At 36.8% G+C, this 25,101-nt stretch overlaps 1 protein-coding gene across 2 annotated transcripts in view; it reads left to right on the top strand.

The window, feature by feature from the left end:
• INTS9 (integrator complex subunit 9) overlaps window positions 1-25,101 on the top strand; it is a 107,465-nt gene that overhangs the window by 12,216 nt on the left and 70,148 nt on the right. For both annotated transcript variants that reach the window (XM_068553120.1, XM_068553121.1), the window contains exon 2: window positions 18,041-18,168. In XM_068553120.1, coding sequence (XP_068409221.1) covers window positions 18,041-18,168 — 128 coding nt within the window. The remainder of the gene's footprint in view (window positions 1-18,040; window positions 18,169-25,101) is intronic.

The raw sequence follows: 25,101 nt of genomic DNA, 5'->3' as shown, positions 1-25,101 counted from the left end.
GAAATCAAAAAGTATGATTCATTGCAGTTACAGAAAATATTTTTTAAAGTGAAATATAATCAAAACAAGAAGCATTAGGGAGCTTAGCAAATGCATCAAAGTAAATCAAAGTCAGAATTACCTACTTAGGACAAGATTTTTCTAAGCACCTTACAAGGACCTCATAAACAGTAACAGAATTAATAAGTACGTCAAAAAGTGAAAGGGATCCAGAGAATCAGTGGGACCAGTTGTTGGACGCCATGTAAGAAGAGTGCCCAGATAGGAAAAAGGAGAGAACAGACACCCTCATTGATTCCTTGACGTTCACCTTTACTGAGAAAGAGTTGGGGAGCCCCATTCCTGCAGACCTGCTAAATGCGTAGAATATTCTTGGTCACATCAACAGGTTGAGTAGAGAGAAATCACCAGAAAGTGTGATGCTGTCCTCAGGGTATTTTTTAAATAACATTTTCAGATAGTAAAACTAACATAAATTTCAAGTGTGCGTGCAGTTTGATGAATTTTTATCTAGTTATGCATCTGAGTGTGTTCTCTTTCGTGTCTGGCTTCTATAACTCAACATTTTGTTGACCTGAAAGTTTTCAAGGATGAAATTGTTGACTTGTTGGTTAAACTGTGTCACCCAGCTGTACATAGCAACCTGGTGGAGGACTGGCAAAGTGCCTGTGGGATTACCATCTCCTTGGAGTGTTCTTGAGGGGACCCTGAGATATTCAGCGTGGCAAAACCTATTTCTGGGCTAGGCAAGCTGCCGCCATTCAATGGGAGATGTCAGCTGAGACAACATGGTTTCTTTTATAAAGAAATCCATCCGACTAAACTATCAGTTCTTCAAAGGGACTAAATAAAAGAAAACTTGTTTCTTTAATTCACTTGAAGTTTTAGAATGCTTTTCTCAAAATAAAAATAGCTCTATTATAGAACCAATACATACTCATAATTTTTTTTCTGAATATAATTGAAAGATATAAAGAAGAAAACAAAAATCACCTGTAATCTCACCACCTAGAGTAATCACTGTGTAACATTTTGGTATGTAATCTCCTATGATGGATGTGTGCACTGATATCCTTTAGTCGCTCTAAGGCTGTAAATCTGTTAGGATCAGATTCAGCTCTGAGTGATACGAAGCCTGAAGTAACCATGGCTTAACAGTTTAGATGTCTGTTTCTCTCTTACAAAGGAAGTCCGGGGGTAAAGAGTCCAGGTCTGTGACCATTAGAGACCCTGGGTCTCCTGCTAGCTTGCTGCCCCACCATCTTCAATATGTGCCTTACTGTTTGTGATCCAATGTGAGTTGACCAGCTCAGGCCATCACATCCTTTTTCTAGTCAGCAGGAAGGAGGAAGGGACAGGGAAAGGCATGCCCCTTCCCTTTGATTATTTCTCAGAGTTGCACACAGACTTCAATATATTCTTTTTGGCCAGAATTTAGTTACATGACTACATTTAGTTGCAAGAGAGACTGGGAAATCTCTATTCCAGGTGGCCATAATTCCAGCTGAGATTTGGGGTTCTCCTGTGAAAGGGCAAAGGGGAATACAGATAATGAGACAACTTCTGTTACAAGCCTTTCCATTTTGAATGTTCGTGAGCTCATTTTGAATCTTTTTATAGTATTACGTTGTATGGATTTATTCTGCTATTGAACATTTTGGTTTCCATTCCCTACTATCCCACACAATACTGAAGAGAACATATTTTTATTTACATTTTTTTGCACCCATCTGGGTGTTTGCTTAGTGTCAATTCCTTAAGTAAAATTGCTATATATGCACGTTTTAAATTTTGATTCAGTATTGCTCTTCAGACGCTCTTTCCTTTTCACTCAACAGAGGTAAATGAGAGTTTCCATTTCCCCACATCCTCATGATCAGTTTCTTTATCCTACACTAGTGTGCAGAGAGAGCATTTTCTCTCAGCGTAGAGAGACAGCCAACAATGTTTCTTCCCAAGCCAACCCCTATTTTCCCTCCCTCACCCTTAATATTTACTGTCAACACTACCACCCTTTGTGAGCTTCTGTTGGGGGCGGGGTAGGGGGGCGGGTTGCTTTTTATGATGACTCTCTCCTTCTTTACTCATTTTCATGGAAAGCCAAGTCAGAGGACAGGATAAGCAAGAGGGAGCAGCCATAAGTGTCAGTTACCCAGCTGTGGGTGATGTTTAGCCACGCTTCAACCAGAAAGTGGCTTCTCTGTGTTCACCATGCATGCTAGGGATTTGCTGCTCAAGTGGAAAATTATCCCTCTATTTTATCCAGCTGTGTAGTCAGTGTGACAGTGAGTGCGATTGGCACCTTTAACAGCTCTCCTGCAAGATAGAATCAAGAGACAAAGTGGAAGAAAGTGAAAGATTACCAAATAAAATTGAAATGTATTTATAGAAATCTCTGAGTGTTGGAGGGCCTGGCCCAAAATTCTTAGCAGGGGTAAATTAGGCAGATTTGGCTCAGTGGAAGCCGGTTTAACTCAGGATGCTGTGGTATCAGGCAGGGATTCTCCACAGAGTGTGCTTTCCCCTTCCCTGCCACACACTAAGAATCTTCATATACACCCTGTTAGGGCATGGCGTGTCTCCTAGCAAACTATAGTTATCGATGGTGGTAAATGTGTATACTCAGGTGTGTAGGTGCAGAGAAAAGTTCACAAGCCTTGGAAGAGCTTGGTTCCTCATTTTTAAAAGAGGTATTTGGACTAGATTATCTTAGAATTCCTTCAGTCTTATAAATCATGTAATTTCTTATTTGCATAGAGCTAGTTGTAAAAGAACACAGTGGCATAGACACGTCTTGACTGGCTATATAAAAGACCAAAGAGTTTTGGTTGACCCAGTGAAATGATAGAATAATGAGAGACAATATTTTTGTGTTAAAAGAGAGCTTAGAAATAATCTAGTCGGACTTCCCTGGCGGTCCAGTGGTTAAGAATCCGCGCTTCCACTGCAGGGGTAACAGGTTCTATCCCTGGTCGGGGAACTAAGATCCCGCATGCCCCATGGTGCGGTGAAAGAAAGAAAGGAAGGAAGGAAAGGGTGGGAGGAAGGAAAGAGAGAGAGAGAGAGAGAAAGGGAAAGAAAGAGAAAGGAAGGAAGGGAAAGGAAAGGAAGGAAGGAGAGAGAGAGAGGGAGGGAGGGGGAGAGAGAGAGAAAGAAAGAGAGAAAGAGAAAGAATCTAGTCAGGTCTCTTCAGATGAAGAAATTTGAGGCCCAAAGAACTTAGGGATTCGTTTTGATTAACACTAACTTAGAGGCAGAGTTAGAACTAATGATTTATGACTAGGTTAAAGGAGATGTTGGATGCTATGGTGTACAGCTCAGCAGTGAGATCTGACTCTGGTTTATTTAAGCTAAAAATAAATTTTCACTTTGGAAAACAGTTCAGTAGTTTCTTAAAAGGTGAAACATATATAGCCTAGCAATTCCACTCTTAAATATTTACCCAAGGGAAATGAAATTGTATGCCTCTACAAAAATCTGTATGTGAATATTTATGGCAGCTTTATTCATAATGGTCAAAAACTGAAAACAACAACCCAAATATCCATCAGTTTGTGGATGTTATCAATAAGCATCTATGGTACATCCATACAATGGAATACTTCTTAGCAATAAAAAAAAGAGTGGGCTATTGATATATGCAACAACAAGGATGACTCTCAAAAGAATTATACTGGTAGTGTTCGAGATTTCCAGTTGCTCTGCATCCTTGCCAGCACTTGTCAGTCTTTAGTTTTGACCCTTCTTGTAAAAGTGTAGTGGTACCTCACTGTGGTTTTAATTGGTATTTCTCTAAGGACTCATGTTTAGCATCTCTTCATTTGCCATCCATATGTCTTCTTCAGCGAATGCCTCCTCACATATTTTACCCATTTTTATTGCATTGTTTGTGCTGTTGTTGAGTTGTAAGAATTCTTTTTTTATAAAACAGATAAAAATGATATTTTATTAATGTGAATTTATTTTCTAAGTTAAAAATCATTACATTTATGTATCATAAAATCAATCAATGAGGAAAAATGAGGCTCTTCTGATAAACACAAAAATCTGAAATCAAGGGTCAGGGAACTACCTTCTTGTATTAACATTGAATTTATTTGTGGGGTTTTTTTAAATAAATTTATTTATTTATTTTTGGCTGTGTTGGGTCTTTGTTGCTGCACGCATGCTTTCTCTAGTTGTGGCGAGCAGGGGCTGCTCTTTGTTGCGGTGCGGTTGCTTCTTATTGCAGTGGCTTCTCGTTGCAGAGCACAGGCTCTAGGCGCTCGGGCTTCAGTAGTTGTGGCACGCGGGCTCAGTAGTTGTGGCTCACGGGCTCTAGAACACAGGCCCAGTAGTTGTGGCGCATGGGCTTAGTTGCTCCGCGGTATGTGGGATCTTCCCGGACCAGGGCTCGGACCCGTGTCCCCTGCATTGGTGGGCAGATTCTTAACCACTGCACCACCAGGGAAGCCCAATTTATTTTTTTTTTACTTTGGCTGGAGTTGTAAGAATTCTTTTTAATTTTCTGTTTTCAAGTTCTTTATCAGATACGTGTTTTGTAAATATTTTCTCCCAATCTCTGAGTTACCTTTCGTTTTAAGGGTGTCTTTTGAAGCAGTTTTAAATTTTGATTAAGTTCAATTTATAGGTTTTCTTTTCATATTCTTGTTCTTTATCTAATCTAAGAAATCTTTGCCTAACTTTCCCTCTCTTTTTCTAGAATTGCCCTATCCTATACAGTATCCATCAATTGCATGTGACTATTAAACAATAGAATTTAAAATTCTATTTTATTTTAATTAATTAAACTTTAAATTAAAAGCTGATAACTTGATTCAGTTATTGAGGAAATTTTAAGTATGTTCAGAAGATCTAACTAAAACTAAATTAAAAAAAGAAAACTTAAAATGACTTTATCATGGGACTTCCCTGGTGGTCCAGTGGTTAAGGTTCCATGGGGGCCCAGGTTCAATCCCTGGCCAGGGATCCCACATGCCACAACTAAGAGCCTGCATGCCGCAACTGAAAGATTCCCATATGCCACAACTACAGATCCCGCACACCGCAATGAAGATCCCGCGTGCCGCAACTAAGACCCGGCGCAACCAAATAACTAAATGAATTAGTTAATTAATTAATTTTTTTTAAAGAAAAGTTAGGGACTTCCCAGGCAGCGCAGTGGTTAAGAATCCGCCTGCCAATGCAGGGGACACGGGTTCGAGCCCTGATCCGGGAAGATCCCACATGCCACGGAGCAACCAAGCCCGTGTGCCACAACTACTGAAGCCTGTGCTCTAGAGCCTGTGCTCCTCAACAAGAGAAGCCATGGCAATGAGAAGCCCGAGCACCGCAAGGAAGAGTAGCCCCTGCTCAACTAGAGAAAGCCCATGCACAACATTGAAGACCCAACGCAGCCAAAAATAAATTAATTAATTAAAAAAAAAAAAGTCAATTCACTTCCCCCACCTTAACAAGTCAAATTGTTGTTGTTGTTTTTTAAATGACTATCATTAGGAAATGCCACATTTTTAAAATGTTAAAATATACTAGCGTACAACTTCTCAGGGGTATGGAAATGACTGTGTCGGCAGTCTTAATTAACTAATTGAACGCTCTCCCTTCTTGGTCTGTTCCAAGCTGTCTGTCTTATAAGTAAGCTAGCAGGGGTTAGGTAGTGGTTCAACAGGGAAACAATATTGAGGGAGAAGTTAGAAAAGATGACTAGAAAAAACTATAGTCACTTTTATTGCTAAGATTCTTGGATTTTTTTTTTCTATCCAACTATCCTATCCATATCAAATCTGTTGCTCTTAGTATAATACACTGTTATAGTTTTTCTTCTTTCTAACATATTAGTGGAATGATTTAAGAGAAAGTATTTGGAACTTGTACTCGTTTGAGTGCAAAATCAGTTTGTTATTAACTGGGTGACCTTGGGCCTTGACAACTGAATTGGTATCAATAGTATTTACTTCACTCAGTTTTGGGGTAAGAGCTAATTAAATATTGGATAGAAAATATTTGTCGATAATTCTTATTGTTAGTGAAGGTAATTCATACAATGATAGTTTCAATTCCTACTCCTTTCTAAGCAAGGGTCTACTTTTATTTTTAGAATTCCCTTTCAAGTGTCAGCTTTGATGTGTATTTTTATGAATATGTATGTTTTATAAATATAACTATCATATTAATATAACATTTCTGGTAATTAGATAATTATCAATATCATTTAAAAATCTTTCATAAAATTAAAAAGCTTTGCTGAATCTTATTAGAGAAGTGTTTTGCCAAACTGCATATGACTAGAAAGCATCAAGGAGTTTATTAAAGTTACTAACGTAATCTCAAAAATTTAGACAAAATCTGGGAGTTATTTTTGTTTCCTTCCTCCAAAGCAATATCTTGTTGAATCATGAGGTAGCAGTCTCACTTTATTTCATTTCCATTGCCATGTCAGTAGTTGTAAGTGTTGTTCACTTTGCATCAGGACAAATATAGTATCAAAATGAAAATCATGAACCATTATCACTAGTAGTTCCTTGAAAATTAACAAGTATACCTAGCAAATGCTATACTAATACTAAAATATCCATTAAGATCTCTTAGATTTTATTTTTGTACCATGAGACTTTTGTCATAAGGAAAAGAGCACTACAAATTTTGACAATAGTAGGAAAGGTATAGTTACATAATTCTAATGTCTGCGGAGGTGTCTGATAACCATACAGAAAAGACACTCTTGGCCTCATTACTAACATTAAATAGATGTTAATAGTTTACCCTTTTTTTTTTTTTTAGATCAGATCTCCTTCCTCCCCTCCCCGCTTTTGACATAAGTTGTATCTAAAGCTAAGATCCCCAACCTTTACTTTTCCTCCCTCTCTAGAGGTTACTACTTTCTTCAAGTTGACGTGTATCATACCCATATGTGCTTTTATTAATTTAGTATATGTTAAGGTGTGTGTATATTCAGTATTATTAGGTATTGCCAAATTATCCTCCAGAATGATTGTACCAATTTATACTCCCTTTTGACTACATATTTCCAATACATTGTATTATTAGTCTAATTTTAGCCTATCTAAATTGTCTTATTTAGCCTATCATTATTGTCTTATTTTGCATGTTCTTGATTGTAATGATACTGAGTTCTTTATATCTTTATTTTTTGACCACTCTTGTTTTCCCATTCTGTTGGGTTTTTTTGGTTTTTGGTTTTTGTCTTTTTGGCCGCACTGCGCAGCATGCCGAACTTCCCCGACCAGGGATCCAACCCATGCCCCCTGCAGTGGAAGCGTGGAGTCTTAACCACTGGACCGCCAGGGAAGTCCATTTCTGTTGAGTTTTTAAATCTTTTTATTGTTGATTTGTACGAGCTTTTTATACTGAATAGGTTCCCAATGCTTTTTTTAATAACACATAATGGAAATATCTTCTCTCAATCTCTGGCTTGTGTTTTCACTCTGTTAATGGTGTCTTTTGAAGATTTTCAAAGTACCATAGTCAAATATGTGAATCTTTGTCTTATAGTTTGTGCTTCTTGTCTCTTAAGAAATTCTCCACTATCCCAGGGTGATAAGGTATTTTCCTCTTTTTGTTTTATTTTTCACTACAAGTTGTAAAGTTTTTGTCATCATATCTTAAGTATTTAAGTCATCTGGAATTAATTTTTTTGTGTGGTGTGAAATAATTTTTTCCAAATGGGTTACAAACTTTCCCAGCACCATATGTTGACAATGGTACTTTTATCATATGTCCTAGACAAGTATGTGCCTCTTTTCTGGACTGTTTATTCCTTTTCCATTGGTCCATTAGCTATCTTAGTGCAGCATCCTACTGTTAATTACATTATATAGTAAGTTGTAATACCAGAAAATTTAAATCCTCTCTAATCATTGTTCTTTAATATTTTTTAGCTAATCATAGCCCTTGACTCTTTAATATAATTCTTAATTTCCATAAAAAATAGATCAGTGAGAACTGATTTTTTTTTTTTCTTTTTAGTAGAGAGATTTATTTTAAGGAATTGGCTCACTTCACGTATAATGTAAGAACCTTACAACAGTGTACTTCCAAGTCCTCCCTCCCATTCTTTGTGCTGTGGTGCTCACACATTTTATTTTTATACATGTTATAAATTCCACAATATGTTGTTACCATTTTTCCTTTAGACAGTTAATTATGTTTTTAAACAATTTTTAAAAGAAAAGTAGCTTTTTATATTTACATTTATTTTCACCATTTTCAGAGTTCTTCACTTTTTTTATAGATTCTATTATAATATTCCTTCTTTCTAAAGAACTTCCTTAACATTTTTGTAACACAGTCTGTTGGCAATGAATTCTCTCACCTTTTATTTGTCTCAGAGTCTTTTTTTTTTCTCCAGCTAAGTTTCCCTTTGTTTTTTACCTTTTTTTCTTCCAGTTGTAATGAGATATAATTGACATACAGCACTGTATCAGTTTAGGGTGTACCGCATAATGATTTAACGTACATGTATCACAAGATGGTGACCACAGTAAATTTAGTGAACACTGATCATTTCATAGCGGTATAAAATTAAAGAAATAGAAAAAAAATTTTTTCCTTGTGATGAGAACTCTTAGGATTTACTCTCTTATCAGCTTTCATATATAACATGGAGCAGTGTTAATTATATTTATCATGTAATACATTATATTCCTAGTACTTACTTATCTTATAACTGGAAGTTTGTACCTTTTGACCACCTTCATCCGGTTCCTCCTCCCCACACCCCCACCTCTGGTAACCACAGATTTGATCTCTTTTTCTATGAGTTTGTTTGTTTGTTTGTTTGTTGTGAAGTATAATTGACCTATAACTATTAGTTCCCATTACACAACATAGTGATTCAGTATTTCTATATATTTCAAAATGATCACCATGATAAGTCTAGTACCATCTGTCACCATACAAAGATATTACATAATTATTGATTATATTCTCCACACTGTATATTTCAAACCCATGACTCATTAATTTTGCATCTGGAAGTTTGAACCTCTTAATCTCTCTCACCTATTTATTTCTATTTTTAACAACAGTTTATTTCCCTTTCCAATTAACGTTATTTTTAAGGAGAGTTTTATAGGATTTTTAAAGTTTTTATATGATTTTATACTTTTTTATTTATGTTACATTTAATTTTTTGCCATATGAATGGTATTCTCATTTTAATTCTTATTAGTTTTACTGATTGTTCATGGTTGGCATGTAGGAACTCAATTTTTGTACACTGATTTTTTTCTATCCAGCAATCTTGATGAACTCTCCTATTAATTGTAATAGGTTTCCTTCAGAATGTCTACTAATAATATCATCTGTGGACAGTGACATTTTATTTCTCCACTTCTAATCATTTCATCCTTTATTTTTCTTGTCTTATTGCATTATACATCATTTCCAGTATAGTATTAAATTTAAGCAGTCATAGTGGGTATCCTTTTGTTCTTGACGTTCAGGGAACTGTTTCTTATGCTTCATCATCAACTATGATGTAGGATTTGGTTAGAACCCTTTATCAGATTAAAGAAATATTTTTCTATTTATAGTTTGGTAAGAGTTTTTGCCTTTGAATTGATGTTGAGTTTTTTAAATACATTTTCAGAATCTTTTAAGATTTGTTTTTCCCTATATTCATTTATGTGTGAATTATGCTGATAGGTTTTCTAATGTTGTGCCAGGAAGCAAAAGCATTACATAAAAATCAATTTGCTAGACGTATCTTTTTAATGTTGTATTTGAATCAGAAAGAACCAAAGTCTATTCCACTGCCAGAGAGAAAAGAAAACTGAACCTCTTTTCTCTGCTCATAGGTCTCCACAGTGAATATATGTGTTGGTTAAATAGAAAAAGGAGAAAAACAGGAAAAAATGGTGATGTCATTTACAACTTGCTTCATTAACACTCTTGCCTGTAAAAAAGTTCCTTTATGGTGTATACAATTCTCCTGAACAAGATTAAAGAGCTTTTGGCATTAACTCAACCTAAAGGTTATAGGTTACATTACAGATATTTAAAGGTAGTTTCAGCAGTAAAACTGCTTTAGAGTGAGAGAATCTTATCACCTTTTTTTTGTTTGTTTATTTTTTTGAACGGAAGGGAAAACCCAACAAAAGAAAATTACTGCTTATGATGGATTGCAGACATATACTTAATAATTTAATCTTTGCTTTACCTTATATTAGCCAGCTAACTAATTTTCTTTGTTCACTAGCTTATAAATTCAGTCTATATTCTTATCAACTCAAAATATGGCCTTTTAGAGCACATCATCTCCGCAAATTTTTCTTAGTCTCGGACAATTCCTTTCTCTCTGTGTAGCATAGCATGCTCTGGTGGTGAAGTGTACTCTCTCTGGATCTCATTCGCCTGGGTTCAAGTCCTGGCACAGCCTTTACAACTTTGGGTTTGGGACCTCATAATTTCTGTGCTTCATTTTTTTCCTCTGTAAAATGGAAATATAGTTCCTACCTCATAGCATTCGTGGGAGGATTAAAGGAATTAAATGTAAAGTTCTTAAAGAGTGCCTGTCATTTAATAAATACCATATCGTAATAACTATGTATATTATAATTATTTTAAATAAGACTAGGAAAGAGAAGAACATATACAATGTTTTAGTCCATGGTTCTTTCTGCAAAAGACAGACTTAACTATTTCTCAAAGGCAATTCACTAAAATTGAATTTGCCATATGATGAAATTGCCAAATTTACCAAATGTACTAACTTGCCAAATTCTTTATTTTTTATTTTTTTTATGCGATATAGTTGATTTGCCAAATTCTTGTGTTGTTGTTTTGTTTTGTGTTTTGTGGTTTGTTGTTTTTTTTTTTTCCTGAAGTTTACAGTAATTCATACTGCTTTTGAAGATTTCTGTGAGGCTAGATTGGCTGGTTGTCATTTTGTGTTCATAGCAGCTTTTTAAGTGTTAGATTTGCTGAAATCTGAGGTCATAATGTGAGTCTTCTTAGTAATAGTTGTAATATTCAGAAACACATTTCAAAATCAGAAACCCCCAAGAGCTACGTATGAAAGGAGTACTAGAAAAATACCATTTGCTTGCTTAAGAGGTCAATAAGGAATATTGTCTGTGCAAGGAGCTTGTGCCAGTGCTTTGAGAGTATGAAAGTCTGATTTGTATGCTCCCCTATAAGTACGAATATTCAAGCTGAGAAATCAACTTAAAGATTGATCTCAAGATATTTCTTGGGGACCTGCCTCAACCTGTTCTACATAGAATTCCCACAGATGTAGCCCCACCAAAGATGGGCTCACCATCCAGAATTTTAAAACAACAGTAATGAAATCCACCTTGAGTTAGAATCAGCAAACATAACAAGACTCCCAAGAACTTCAGACAATTGTACACTCTGACGGAGATTCTAAAATTAAAATGTTAAAATGATCAAAGACATATATGAAGATATCAAACCTGTGAAAAGAACAAGATGCTGTTTTTTAAAGAGAACTTCTAGAAATGAAAAGCAGTCATTGAAAAGTTGAGTTAAATAGCAGACCTGACACCAATAAGAAAGAATTAGCAAATTAAGATAGAGCTGAGGAAAGTATCCAGAATGCACTGTACAGGGCTAAAAAAGCAAAATATGAAAGGATAATTTAGTTACAGAGACAGAGAGTGAAATGAAACATTACAATGAATATTTAATAGGCATTCCACTAGTAGAAACTAGGAAGAATGGAGGAGAGATGGTATTCAAAATTATAATGACTGACAGTGTTTTTCACAGTTGTCAAAGATGAGTCCTTATATGTTAGAAGTATAATCCCCCCCCCAAAAAAAAAGAAAATCATACCAATGTACATCTTGATGAAAGATCAAAACATCAATGGCAAAGAGATTTTAATAGCAACCTATAAGGGATTACCAGTTAGACTGGCAGCAGGTTTCTCATCAGCAATGATAGATGCCAGAAGACAGTTGGGTTAGTATTTTTACCGTTCTAAGGTAATTTGCTACCCTATAATTCCACCACCATCACTGTTGAGGAGTAAATTCAAAATTAAGAAATTTCCAGACTAATAATGACTAGGAGTTTACCTTTTGAACACCATTTAAAGGAAGTAGACTAAAGGATGTATTTCAGGAAAAAGGGAATTGAACCCAAGAAATGGGGTACAAGAAGGATTGGTGAACAAAGAAATTGGTTAAAATGATGGTAAATAATCATTAACTGTGAAAAATAGTGTAAAATAATTCATTGACTCTACAGTACTATTGTTAGGACATATCTTTCTTTTATTTACATAGCACTGAGGGAAAAAGCAACACTGAGAATTGAACCATGACAAGTTGCTTTAATGATGATGTTGATCAGTACATGAATCTGTTACACAAACTTCTCTTTCCTTTTAAATTTCTTTTATCCAGTCCAAGGAATTTGGCAGTGCCTTCATGTGCATTGCTTCAAATGTGATAGGGAATCCTTTTGTACATATCTTGGTTACGGACCATAGCAAAGTTTCATCTATTTGTAAATAGCTTCCATAGTAGAAAAAAATCAATAACAACTAAAATTCGAGAATTCCAGAAATAACAGGATAACAGTATTATTGAGAAATACAGAGGTAACTAGAAGAAATAGCTGTTAAGAGTCAAAAGTAGTTGCCTCTCAAATTGGTGATTCATTTTTAACTGTGTGTGTATATGTGTAAAATTGCATTTAAAAAAACAGAAGACTGTTGACTGAAGGAAAAATTGGTATAGCTATATTATTTAGAAATAAATCTAGAAATAGATTTTAAGACAAAGAGCGTTACATAATGGTAAACCATGCACTAGTATTAATCCTGACCATTATGTACCTAGCAATATAGCCTCAAGGTGTATAAAGCAAAATATGACAGAATTACAAAAAGAAATTGCCAGTTTCTTCTCTCCTAAGACTCAAAGTAGGTAAGGATATAGGAGATTTAGATAAGATAATAAACTTAATCTGCTCTGCATACAACAATTAGATTATATATTTCCAATTTTCATGCACACTGAATCATTTGTAAAAATCAGCTATTCACAGTGTACAGACTTACAAAGCAAGTTTCAATAAATATCAAAAAAGTATTATAAAATCTGTTCCCTGCCCACAAGAAAATTAGAAATCAGTAACCAAAAGATAACCATTTCCACCTTTATATTTGGAAGTTAAACCAAACACACACACACACAACACACAGTTCTTTTGTAGCTCAAAGTAGAAATCACAATAGAAATTTCATTGTATTTAGAAATGGGTAAATTGAAAACACAATGTAAACTTGTAAAATGTATCCAGAGCATCACTTACAGGGCTATCTGTAGCCTGAATGCATATTTTAATCAGCTACACATCCAACTGCAGAAATTTTAAAAATATAACAGATAAAACCTGAAATAGAACAATAAAACTCAGAGCAGAAATTAAATAGAAATTGAAAAGCAAACATATATTTATGTTAATGATAATTGACTTGTTGGTTATGAGCTAAAGGAATACAACATTTTAAACTGTAAAGGAAGAAAAAATAAAATTAATAAAAGAGAAAGCAGTGCATTGCTCCTGGCTCAGAGAAATGTTATTGTATAGTAAAAATGGCAGCATTCCCTAAATATATAGATTAAATGTAGCTTCCATTTACATCCTTAGAAAAACTTTTTTTTAGAATTGAAGTCTAGTCATTCTAGGTTATTTTCAAATATTACAAAGTAAAAACTTTACAGCATTGAGATGAAAACGGAAAACAAAAACAAAAAACCAGTGGATAGAATAGAGATTTCAGAAATATATTCAAACTACTAAAGGACTCAGAGGTGTTAAAAACCAAGGATAAGTTAAAGGTGAAAGAAGTTGCCTTTAATGAATTCTGCAAGGACATTTAGGAAAATGGACTCATGTTTTTGTCCCAGTTGTGCATAAGAGATCAATTTAGGACTATTTATGAAAACAGTATTTTCAGAGATCAGATTGGTTTGTCAACATAATAGCTATTCCTCAGAAGTGTGTCAGCATCAAAAGGAAAGCAACAAAGAGAAAGGCAGAATATGGATAGTTGTTAAATCTGAGTAATGGGAGTTTACTGTACTAATTTTGCTTACTTGTATGTTTGAAATTTTCCATAATAAAACTTTTTTAAATGAAAGTAAGAGAATGAGAAATATATGTACTAAGTATAACTGATAAAAATTTTTACCCAAAAAATATAAACAATGCTTATATATGTTAAGCATATATAACTTCTGAAACCAGATTTATTCAGTGGTAAAAAGAAATCAACAGGCACATGAGGAAATATAGATAATAAATTATTACACAGAAAAATCTGCAGCTTTGTTATTAAGTAGAAATAAAATTAACATGAAAGCACTGCTGTGTGCTTATTAAGCTAGAAGAAATAAAAATTGTAAAAGCTTATGTTGGCTACAACATTCGCTTCTGTACTCAGTAGTAACTGTATCTTCCTGGAGGGAAAACTAGCAATAGAAAAATATTTGTAAAATTATTCATTCACTTTACCTAGTTTTATGGGATACACAGATGTCTAAAACATTAGTGAATGCCACACAGAATAGAATTTCTTCTCTAAAATCCTGTAAATTTAGGTGCCCCCCCCCCAAAAAAAAATTTAGGTGACCTCTTCAGCCTCTTAATGATTTTATAACTATAGCAACAATGAGCACATACTGTCAGGTTCTGTATCTATTCATTTAGTCCTCACAACTTTAGGAGGGTAGCTTCTATTACTGCATCCTACAGATAAGGAAGCTCAATCTTGGCGAAGTTAAGTAACTTTCCCAAAATCACACAATAATGAGCACAACCAAGTTGTGAACCTAGGCAGTCTTACTTCAAACTCCCTGCTTTAAATCATTTCTTCAAACTGCCTCTCAAAATTAATTCATTTATCAAGTAGTTGATTTCCTGTTTAGGGCCATTTAATTGCTCCTAGATAGCTGCTACTAACATGTACCAACATTATAGAGGCATTTTGGTGCAGATTCTAGATGGTTTTGACCATAATGCTGATGGGAATAAGCAGTGAAACAGATCTTCTCCTATATTCCTGATGACATTGTAAATAGGCACAGCCTTTTTTGGAAAGCATTTTGGCAGCATATTTCAAAAGCCATAAAATGCTCATATTTTTTGACCTAGTTAATGCCACTTCTGGGAATCCTCTGAAGAAACAGTCCAATATGGAAAAAGCCTTGAGCACTAAAGTTATCACCACAGCCATGTTTGTAATAAAGCAACTGAAAGCAACCCTAAATGTTCAACAGTAAGAGAATAATTAAACAGGTGATGGTATATTTACTTAGGCAGCCAATAAAGATGGAGTGATATGCAACATAGACAAAACAGCCATGAATCTTTTTTTTTTTTTTTTTTTTTTTTTTTTTAGCCATGAATCTTAAAAGCAGCATACAGAGCAATAGGTGCACTAAAATTATAGCTTTTACAAATATGAAAAAAGACAGGGACTGTAGAAATGCTGTGGGTAATATTTTTCTTTCTGGTATTTTTCAAATTTTCTGTCATATTTATTTCTAATTGCAGAATTAAAATCACATGATTACTTAATGTTTTTGTGTATCAGTCCCTAACTCTCGCTAGATTATAATCTGCTTGGTGACTGTAGGCAGCATATTAGAAACGTGCAAAGAGCACCACTGGAGCCAGGGAAACTTTGGGAACCTTGCCAGGTGCCTCATTTACTGGTGACAGTTACTCTGTGTCTCAGCAGACTGAGTTGACCCACAAAGTGAGCAGTGCACTTTGGGAAGCACGAGTGGGATCTATGGAGTCAGGAGACCTTGCTGTGTGTCTTTGGCTCTCTCTTCTCAGACAAGCCCCTCAAACTGTGTAAAACTCAATTTCCTGATCCATAAAATTGGAGCTAGTGAGATCAAGGTCTGGCACTCTTTCAGTAGACGCTCTGAAAATGTTTCTCCCATTCAGTTATGGCCCTTATAAAGTGTTCCTCACCTTTCTTTATCCTTGGACGATAGGAGCAAATGTAAAGTCTGTTGGCTAACTTCCTTTGCCTGAAATCTTTTGAGCAGAAGCTTTTACATGTCCATCTTCTGTCTTCTGCTGCAACTTGTTATCCGTGATTTAAAGATGAAGATAAAAAAGATTTTGTCATTGAGTGTGACTGACTAAATTTTCAGTTTTGTTTTAATCATATTTTTGTTTTCTGATTATAAAAGTATGGTAAATGCTCATTGTCAAACGTTTGGAAAATGCAGAAAGCTGAAAGGAGAAAATTACACCATAATCTTTAAACCCAGAAATAACCATTATATACATTTCATTTATTTTCTTTTTAGGTTTTTCTGAGTATCTGATTTTTTTTTTTATAAAGGAGAAATATAGGAAAGTCGTCTGTCATGTTTGGGGCAGGTTTAACGGGGTGCTTTGTGTTCATTTTGAGATAGTTTTTCTTTAACAAATACGTAATTCTTAGATAGGGGTAAAGACCAAGCTAGCAATAGGGAACCAGATGGAGAAGGGTGGGGTAGGAATAGCTCTGCCTTGATTAGTAGGAAAATTTTTCCCGTAGTTCTGATACCTATCAAAGAATGAACTTAGGTAAAGAATAATTACCCAAATCATGCTTCCTGGACTTTTTAGTACTTTTTTTGTTACTGTTTTCATTATAAGTAACCGTGTACCCTTTCAGGCCATGAGTTGTGAATTATGGATTGGGAAATATAATTATCTTTCACAAACTTGGAATAAAGAAGCTCGCAAGGGACTTCCCTGGCAGTCCAGTGGGTAGGGCTCCGTGCTTCCACTGAGGGGCTATGGGTTCAATCCCTGCTCGGGGAACTAAGATCCCACAAGCCATGCAGTGCGGCCAAAAAATAAGGTTGCAAAATACTCACAATTTCTTGGCTCCTGACCTTTTAGAACCTGCAGTTTTAAAAACTCATCAGTTCCTGTAATGCCTTCTGGAGAAAACTAGGAAATTTATCCGGTGACAGAACCAACGAGCAGCGAAGCCTTAGCCTGCGCTGCGGTGGCCATGTGAGGGCAAGCAGTGATGTCGCACTACCCTGACTTGCGCTTAAATCCGAAAGAATGTGTCTGTCAGGAGATGGGAACCATTGACCCCTCCATCTTCTGGGCTTTGCTGTTCAAGGGAGGCTTCTATGGAGTGAAGAAGAGAGAAGTGGGAGAAAAGGTCTTTTCCCTCTTCTTTCATTCATTGTTTTCAGAACAGCAGTCGAATTATGAAAGGTGACACAGGGTCCATCCCATATAAATAATTTTCAGTATGGCGTATCTGTCATCCCCACTCCATTGAGGAGGACCTGAGGGATGTTTGAGGTCAGCGTGCTGGTTTGCCTCATCACTCCCCTTTGAATACGCCTTTGTGGCTCACGCCCCTTTGACTTCTGAGGACTGTGGCCGCAGGCAAGAGGCTCTTGATTGGTTGGGAATGGGTGTCCCTCACTCCTGCCTAGTATCTGCACGTAAGTGAAGTCACTTGTCCTTTGGAGTCATTTCTGCTGACAAGGCTGAGCCATCACCCCCTTACTGATGCTTGTTTGTTAACCCTTCCCAAGCATTTCCTCTTGGAGCAAAGTCACCCGACTTATTCACAGAGAAGCAAACGTAACCTGTAGCACAGTTTGAGGTTCCAGCTTAGAATTTAATTGACTTTACACAGTACTTAGGTCTGACAGGATAGTGGGAATTTGCAAGTGTCATGTGAGAGTGGAGCAGAAAACTACAGCCAGGAAAACTTCTGTTTAGAATAACCTTGGCCCCTCCAAAACTCTACTTGCCTGAGATGTAAGTTGGTACCCCGCAAAGAACTGGGTATGATCTGAGATTTTTGAGGATGCTGAATGCTAGGGGAAGTGGTATCCAGCACTGTAAAAGGGAGGAAGCCATATAGAAAGTTAGCTGAATTTACACAGTGCTCTAATGAGAGAAGATGATCAGCTTTATTTAATTCACTTTATTTTTTAGGCTTTTTCTGTAACTGATTATTGACAAAAGTGATTTGTTTGTTTGTTTGTTTGTTTTTCAGTATTGCCTGTCAGGGCACCCAACCTTACCATGCAATGTGCTCAAATTCAAATCAACCACCGTTATGCTGGACTGTGGACTGGACATGACTTCCACCCTCAATTTCCTTCCTTTGCCACTTGTTCAAAGGTATGTGCTGATGCATCCAAGACAAAATGAGCTTTGGTTTGCTGAAAAACGGTACGCAATAGCATCAAGATGACCAGTACCTTGTGTGTTCTCCTAAGTTTACTTTGTTCCCTTAAAAATGTTCTTCATCAAAATAATTTCCTTTGGCTGGGTTGATGGAAAGTGTTGTATTGATTTATTGATTGACTTCTTTATTATAACTTCTTCTGAGCTTCTGTTAAATGTTCCTGCAACTACTCAGTGCAAGTGAGGTCATATATATTTCATCTTTCTTGCTAATTCATGTAGGAGCTGATAAATGGTCAACTGATGAGCCCCACGAATTGAATTTTAGAATCATTTAACTGCCTTTGCAGGGACTTGACATCATAGAGCCTGACATTTCATTTTGATAGGTATCTATGCATTATTTTCATACTAGTCAGCTGTAGATATCGTAGAATCTTACATGAAGCCAAAGTCCATGTCTTAAAGTAGACAGATTACCCCAGGCCTACAGGCAGCACTGTGTACTCTTACTAAGACCTTGTCTAGGAGATTGGTTTTCCAGCTTGCTGCTATTTAGAAGCAGCACTTTATAAAAGGAGTGGGTAACTTTTAGAAGCAGATATACTCCCAGCAGCAAAAAGTGATACCGCATGAAGGAAAGGAGACAGAAAAGCTATCTAAAGCAGATTTAAGAGCTTAAAAGCATAACGAGCTGGTTAAACCATCTAACGTATCTCATTCACTGCTGAAGACTTCACTGTGTGCAATGATTATTCATAATGATAACCCCGTGAACCATCTAGGAAAAGTATAATTAAAAATCAACAATTGACTTTTTTCTGAGATAAGGGATACAGTAAGGTGATGGGGACAAGGTCAGAGTTAATTCCAGGTTACATTTTATGCATAGCTGATAAAATTCAGTTATAATCACATCCAGCACTTAGAAATACTTTTACCATCCATAGATATTATCCAGAAGGGAAAAAAAAAATGTATTTAGAGTTCATTTAGGAACTATAGGTGTCATATATATTTCTCAACAAAAATGACTGCATGTTTCTTATTAAAATAACCTGATATCATTGTCTGTTTCCTTCCAAAGATTAAAATGTTCATTCACTTGGTATTAAGAATCTGCAGTGTCCTAGACCAGGGGATACAGACATGAACAAGACAACTTTTCTTTCGTCATGGAATTTATAGTCTGTCAGGGGAGAAAGAATTACACAGTTGAAATTTTAATTATACTTGTGGTATAAAAAACAGCTATATACTTGTGATAATTACTAAAGAAAATAAAATACAGGGTATGCTGAGGGTTCCCAAAAGGGGGCCTACATGCTCAGCAGGGTCATGAATCATCTAGGTGTTCAAAACCTGAGTTGGGCAGACAGTCCTAGCTACATGTTTTCCCTTTCCTGTTCATTCCTGTCTTTACCTAATTCTGTATTCTCAAGTGAATACAGAATCCACTTCTATTCTCTCTTCCCCTTGTCACTGTTTTTCTCTCAGAGGGAGGTTATACTAATGGGATGATTAGCAGCCCATGGCAGTTCCTTACAAAAAGCGTCTTCATTTGCTCAGGCCAGAAACCTTGGAGGTCCACTTGGCTAAAATAGTATCCCCAGTCCCTCTCTATCCCCTCATCCTGCTTTATTTGTCTTCAGAGCACGTCTCATTACATCATATATACATACTTGGTTTATATATTGTCTTTCTTCTCCACTAAAAGGTAAGTTTTATAACGGCAGAGATTTTGTTTGTTCTCCACTGTATCCCCAGTGCCTAAAAGAGTTCTTGGCATGCAGTAGCTGCTCCGTAAATATTTGTCATAGGAGTGAATCCCTTTGTCTTCTCTGGATTTCAACCCTTCTCTCCTTCTGCATCATTTTGCTATTGTAATCTTTCCTTTATCTTGAATCTTTCCATCTTGACTCAGTCCTTCCCATTTAATTATGCTGTCACTTCTAACTTAAAATGTAAAAGAAAAAGTAAATCTTCTTAACCTTCTCTCAACCCCACTTTCCCCTTCAGCATTCCTAACTCCTTCCCAGTCTGCTTTGCCCACACCAACCACCAGAACATCTCTCGGTAAATCACAAATGACTTCCATGTCATTAGCTATAATACGCACTTGTCATCCTCACCCTCCTTAGTCATTCAGCATCACTCTCCTCCATGATAATGCAGTCCTGGTTTTCGTTACTTCTCTGAATCTTTCTCTTCTATCTACTTTGGAGATTCATTTTCCTCTAGCTGGCCATCACACATGAGAATTCTTTAGTATTCAGTGCTTGGCCACAGAGGCTCCCCCAAGGGAATTTAATAAATGCTCAGAGGGACTTCACTGGTGGCGCAGTGGTTACGAATCCGCCTGCCAATGCAGGGACACGGGTTCGAGCCCTGGTCCGGGAAGATCCCACGTGCCACGGAGCAACTAAGCCCGTGTGCCACAACTACTTAAGCCCTCGTGCCTAGAGCCCGTGCTCCGCAACAAGAGAAGCCACCACAATGAGAAGCATGCGCACCGCAACGAAGAGTAGCCCCCGCTCACCGCAAGTAGGGAAAGCCCACGTGCAGCAGCAAAGACCCAACGCAGCCAAAAATAAATAAATTTTTAAAAATAAAATTAAAAATAAATGCTGAGGGCCTCGATAACCATCCAGACAATAACTTACAAATGTGTATTTTTAGTTAAGTTCCACATGTGAGTTCCACATTCATGAATCCAAAATGCCTACTTGTTTCTCTCCTCGGATGTGCCTTTGAAAGCACTTCAGAACTCACCATACCCCAAACTGAGTTTATGATTAAACTTAGTCCAGAAGAGGAGAGTACACCCTCCCAGACCTGGTTTCCCCCCATGCTGCCCTATCTTAGGGAATGGCACCCTGTTATAAAAGCCAGAGAGCTGGGAGTTCACTTAGATGCCCCCTTCCTCGCTTCCCACATCCAGCCTTTCGTTAAGCATTGTCATTTTTACCTTCTAGATAGGTCTAGAATCCAGCCACTTCTCCTAAGTGCTACTGTGGTAGTCGTCATCCTCTTTTACAGGCATTACTGGTAAAGCTCCTAACCAGTTTCTTCAATTCTGTTCTTGCCCCTGTCTGAATCCAGAGTCTTCTTTTTGTGTAACTTTTTATTTTGAAATTGCTTCAGATTTACGGAAAAGTTGCAAGAATAGTTACAGACAATTCCCAGTTACTCTTACCAGTTACTAACATTTTATCACATTTGCTTTGTCACTGCCTCTTTATATTACATACGCATGTCGTTTTTTCTGACCCATTTGAAAGATAGACACAATGCTCCTTTGCCACCTAAATACTTACGTGCCTGTCTTATAAGAAGAAGGACATTCTCTTACATAACCACAGTACAATAAAGAAAATCAGTTAACGTCGATACTATTCTAGTATCTGAGCTTGCACCTTATTTACATTTCCCAAGTTATACCAGTTCATATTTCACTGTAATGCCTTTATAGGAAAAAAGAAAAATAACTTACTGGTCTAGGATCCAATCCGGATCACACATTGCATTTGGTCATGTCTTTAATCTCCTTTAATCTGGAAGAGTTTCACAGTCTCTGTGTCTTTCGTGACCTTGCCATTTTTAGGAGTGTAGGCCAATTATTTTATATAACATCTTTCAATATGGGTTTGTCTTATGTTTCCTCATAATTAGGTTGGGGTTACTATTTTCAGTAGGAATACCACACAAATGCTATGTGTTATCAGAAGGCACTTGATGTCAATTTTCTCCAAAATCGCCTTTTAGAAATACAGATCTAATCTCATCTTTCACCTGTTTAAGACCTTTCAGTGGTTTTTCCATTGCTTTTAAATTTATCTATTTATTATTTTTGGCTGCGTTGGGTCTTCGTTACTGTGCGCGGGCTTTCTCTAGTTGCGGCGAGCAGGGGCTTCTCTTCGTTGCGGTGCGCGGGCTTCTCTTGTTGCAGAGCACGGGCTCTAGGCGGGCGGGCTTCAGTAGTTGTGGCATGCGGGCCCAGTAGTTGTGGCACACAGGCTTAGTTGCTCCGCAGCATATGGGATCTTCCCAGATCAGGGCTCAAACCCGTGTTCCCTGCATTGGCAGGCGGATTCTTAACCACTGTGCCACCAGGGAAGTCCCCTCCATTGCTTTTAGGATAAATACCAAGTCTGTCTTGGTACATTAGGCTTTATGCCTCTCTTCTAGTATCTTGCTCTTCCTTTTCTTTCAGTTTCAAATAAGTCTTATCTCCTGCCTGGGAGCAGTCACACAGATTGTTCCTTCATCCAGGAAGGCTCTTCACCCCTCCCTGAACCCACCTTCCCTTAGTCTATTTAGCAGGAGCTCCTCTCTCAGATCATTTATGACTCCAGTTTCTGTATGGGAAGGACAGAGAGAAGGCATTTTAGTTGGATGAGGGGGAGGGTGTATATAGGACCCTCCTTGAAATTTCATTTGGATAACCTTTTTTTTTAAGATATCCATGCCAAAGCCTGGTGAGAATGGTTGGAGGAAAGTCCTGGGCCCTGTAGCTGTCTTCTTTCTTTATTCCCTCCAAACCCTGCCCCTTGACAGTTTCCCCTTGACTCTGCTACCATCCAGATGTCAGCTCGTTCTTCAGAGACTCAAGGAAGCCTTGATGCTGCCTAGACCAGTCCCTTGTTAGGAGACTTTGTGGTGCCTTGTGCTGTGTGCTGCCTCATCATTCGTAACAGCTTGTTCTCTGTGTGTTTACTTGGTCTGTCTGTCTTCCCTAACCCCTCAGGAGGACAGGCGCGTTTTGCTCGTGGTCGTATCACCAGCATCTGAGTGCTCGACACATAAATCAAGATTCATTAATGAATGAGTGAAGATGAATACCTTATCCTCCTTCAGTACTTCACCAAATGACGAGGTTGTTTCCTGTCCCTCTTTCTGGAAAATCGCCCTCTGTCTTCACCTTGTAACTCCTGTTCCCTCTCAAATTTTGTAATCATTAGGAACAAAGTAATAAACCTCTTCCTCTTTGGTAGCTTAAAGTTTACTAGCTCTTCATGGTTTAGTCATTAGCTTGTTGGACCCCAGTAAGAAAATATTTCCATCTCTGTAGTCAGCATCCATTTGCCATCTGATGACACATTTGTGTGCCCCTTTATCTTTGGCACTGTTGTTATAACATGGTCTTGCTCTCCTTGGAGCATTCAGTACCATCTACTAGCAATTTCTCAAGTCCAGAATAACTACAGATATTTCACAGAAGGCTTTGACGTTATAAAAAATGTTTAGCAAGAGTTAAAACCACAACACCTGAAATTTTTACTTTTAAAAAAATTATTTTTTGATAAGCAGTGTACCATTTCTTTTTTTTTTTTTTTTTTTTTTTTTTTAATTTTTCTGCGCCAGGTCTTAGTTGTGGCACGCGGGATCTTTTTTTTTTTAGTTGCAGCATGCAGGCTGTTAGTTGCAGCATGCGGGATCTAGTTTCCTGACCAGGGATCAAACCCAGGCCCCCTACATTGGGAGCGCAGAGTCTTAACCACTGGACCACCAGGGAAGTCCCATAAGCGGTGTACCATTTCTAATCACTTGTTGAGGACAAAACTAATTGAATCAGTCATCTGTAATTTGGAGGCTGACTTGTGTGTGTCCGATGGAGAACAGACAGGATGCATGTCCTTTGATCCAGTTCTCTTTGTAAAGGGAAGTGGATATTTACAACTTCTTTTAGAGAGTTAGTATGCATGAAATGAGAACAGTATTCAGATTGTCTTGTCATTACACTTTTATTAGAATGCTTGGTTTTTTAATCTGATCTGATAGTAAATAATATTTTTTAAGAAGTAAGAAGTCTATAAGTGAAGGTATATATGTGACTATGAAATGAGATGGGAATTAAACAGCTAATGGTAATAGAGTATTTTTCTGGGAAAACTCCCAGAGTTTTAAAAAGAGTTTTTCAGGTATAATTTATGCCAACCAAATTTGATTCTCCTAGTAGTAATTTTCATTCTCAAGAATGAAATCCAAAAATTCTCACTTTTTGATTAATAAAGGCAAAATGTAAACAGAGAATCTAGGCAAAGGGTATGCGGGACATCATTGTACTTACATTCCTACAGCTTTTCTATGAGCTAGTAATTATGTCAAAATTAAAAGTTACCCCTTAAATTCTCACTTTTTTTTCTAAAATTAGATGCATGTATATTTTATTCAGGTTTTTAATCTTTCCTAGAAGATTGACAAATATTCACATATCTATGTTTCAATTTGACTTTCGTACCTACCACCTAATTACAAAGTCAGAATTTGATAAACTTATTTTAGAGAGAGGATTCAATACTATACGTTAACTTGGTTTCTGATTATAGAGTCTTTTAGTCCCACACCCATACTTTGCCTTTAATTTTTACTTCACAGACTAATTTTGTGTTGAAGTGCTAAAATCCTTTTGCCATCCAACTTGTACTTCTGTGTGCTTTTCTTCATGTATCACCTTGATCGTTAAGTTTTTCTTTTTACCAGCATTTTTTTTTTCTCGTGAGTTATTTGCATTTTCAACCTCCAGTGTAATTCTTCTGGTCAACCAAGTGCACACAGTTAAATCCTGAGCTTACCAGAGTGAATGATTTCTGATTCAGACTTCTTTAATGTAATGTATATGTGAAATTAACCTCACCTTCTAGAAATTACTCACTTAGATATGTATTTCATAACACTTAGGAAAACTAGCTTCATTTTCCAGAATTGGAAACTCAAGCCACAGGTAACAAGTTGACTAATTCATTTATAAGCAATATATCCAGAAGGTGGACTCAAGCAGAATTCAGATTTTTATTTGTGGTGAATTCTGGCTGGTAGGCAGCTTAAGTGCTCTTGTCAGACACCTGACCCCTCTGAGTCTGTTTAGTCATCCACAATATAATGGTCCCATTTGGCCTTCCCCTCAGGCTTGTTGTCAAACACAAG

This window comes from Eschrichtius robustus, chromosome 10 (genome assembly GCF_028021215.1).
Source record: "Eschrichtius robustus isolate mEscRob2 chromosome 10, mEscRob2.pri, whole genome shotgun sequence".
Classification (NCBI taxonomy): domain Eukaryota; kingdom Metazoa; phylum Chordata; class Mammalia; order Artiodactyla; family Eschrichtiidae; genus Eschrichtius; species Eschrichtius robustus.
The sequence above is the reverse complement of the archived record's forward strand: the minus strand, read 5'-3'. Positions and strand labels throughout refer to the sequence as shown.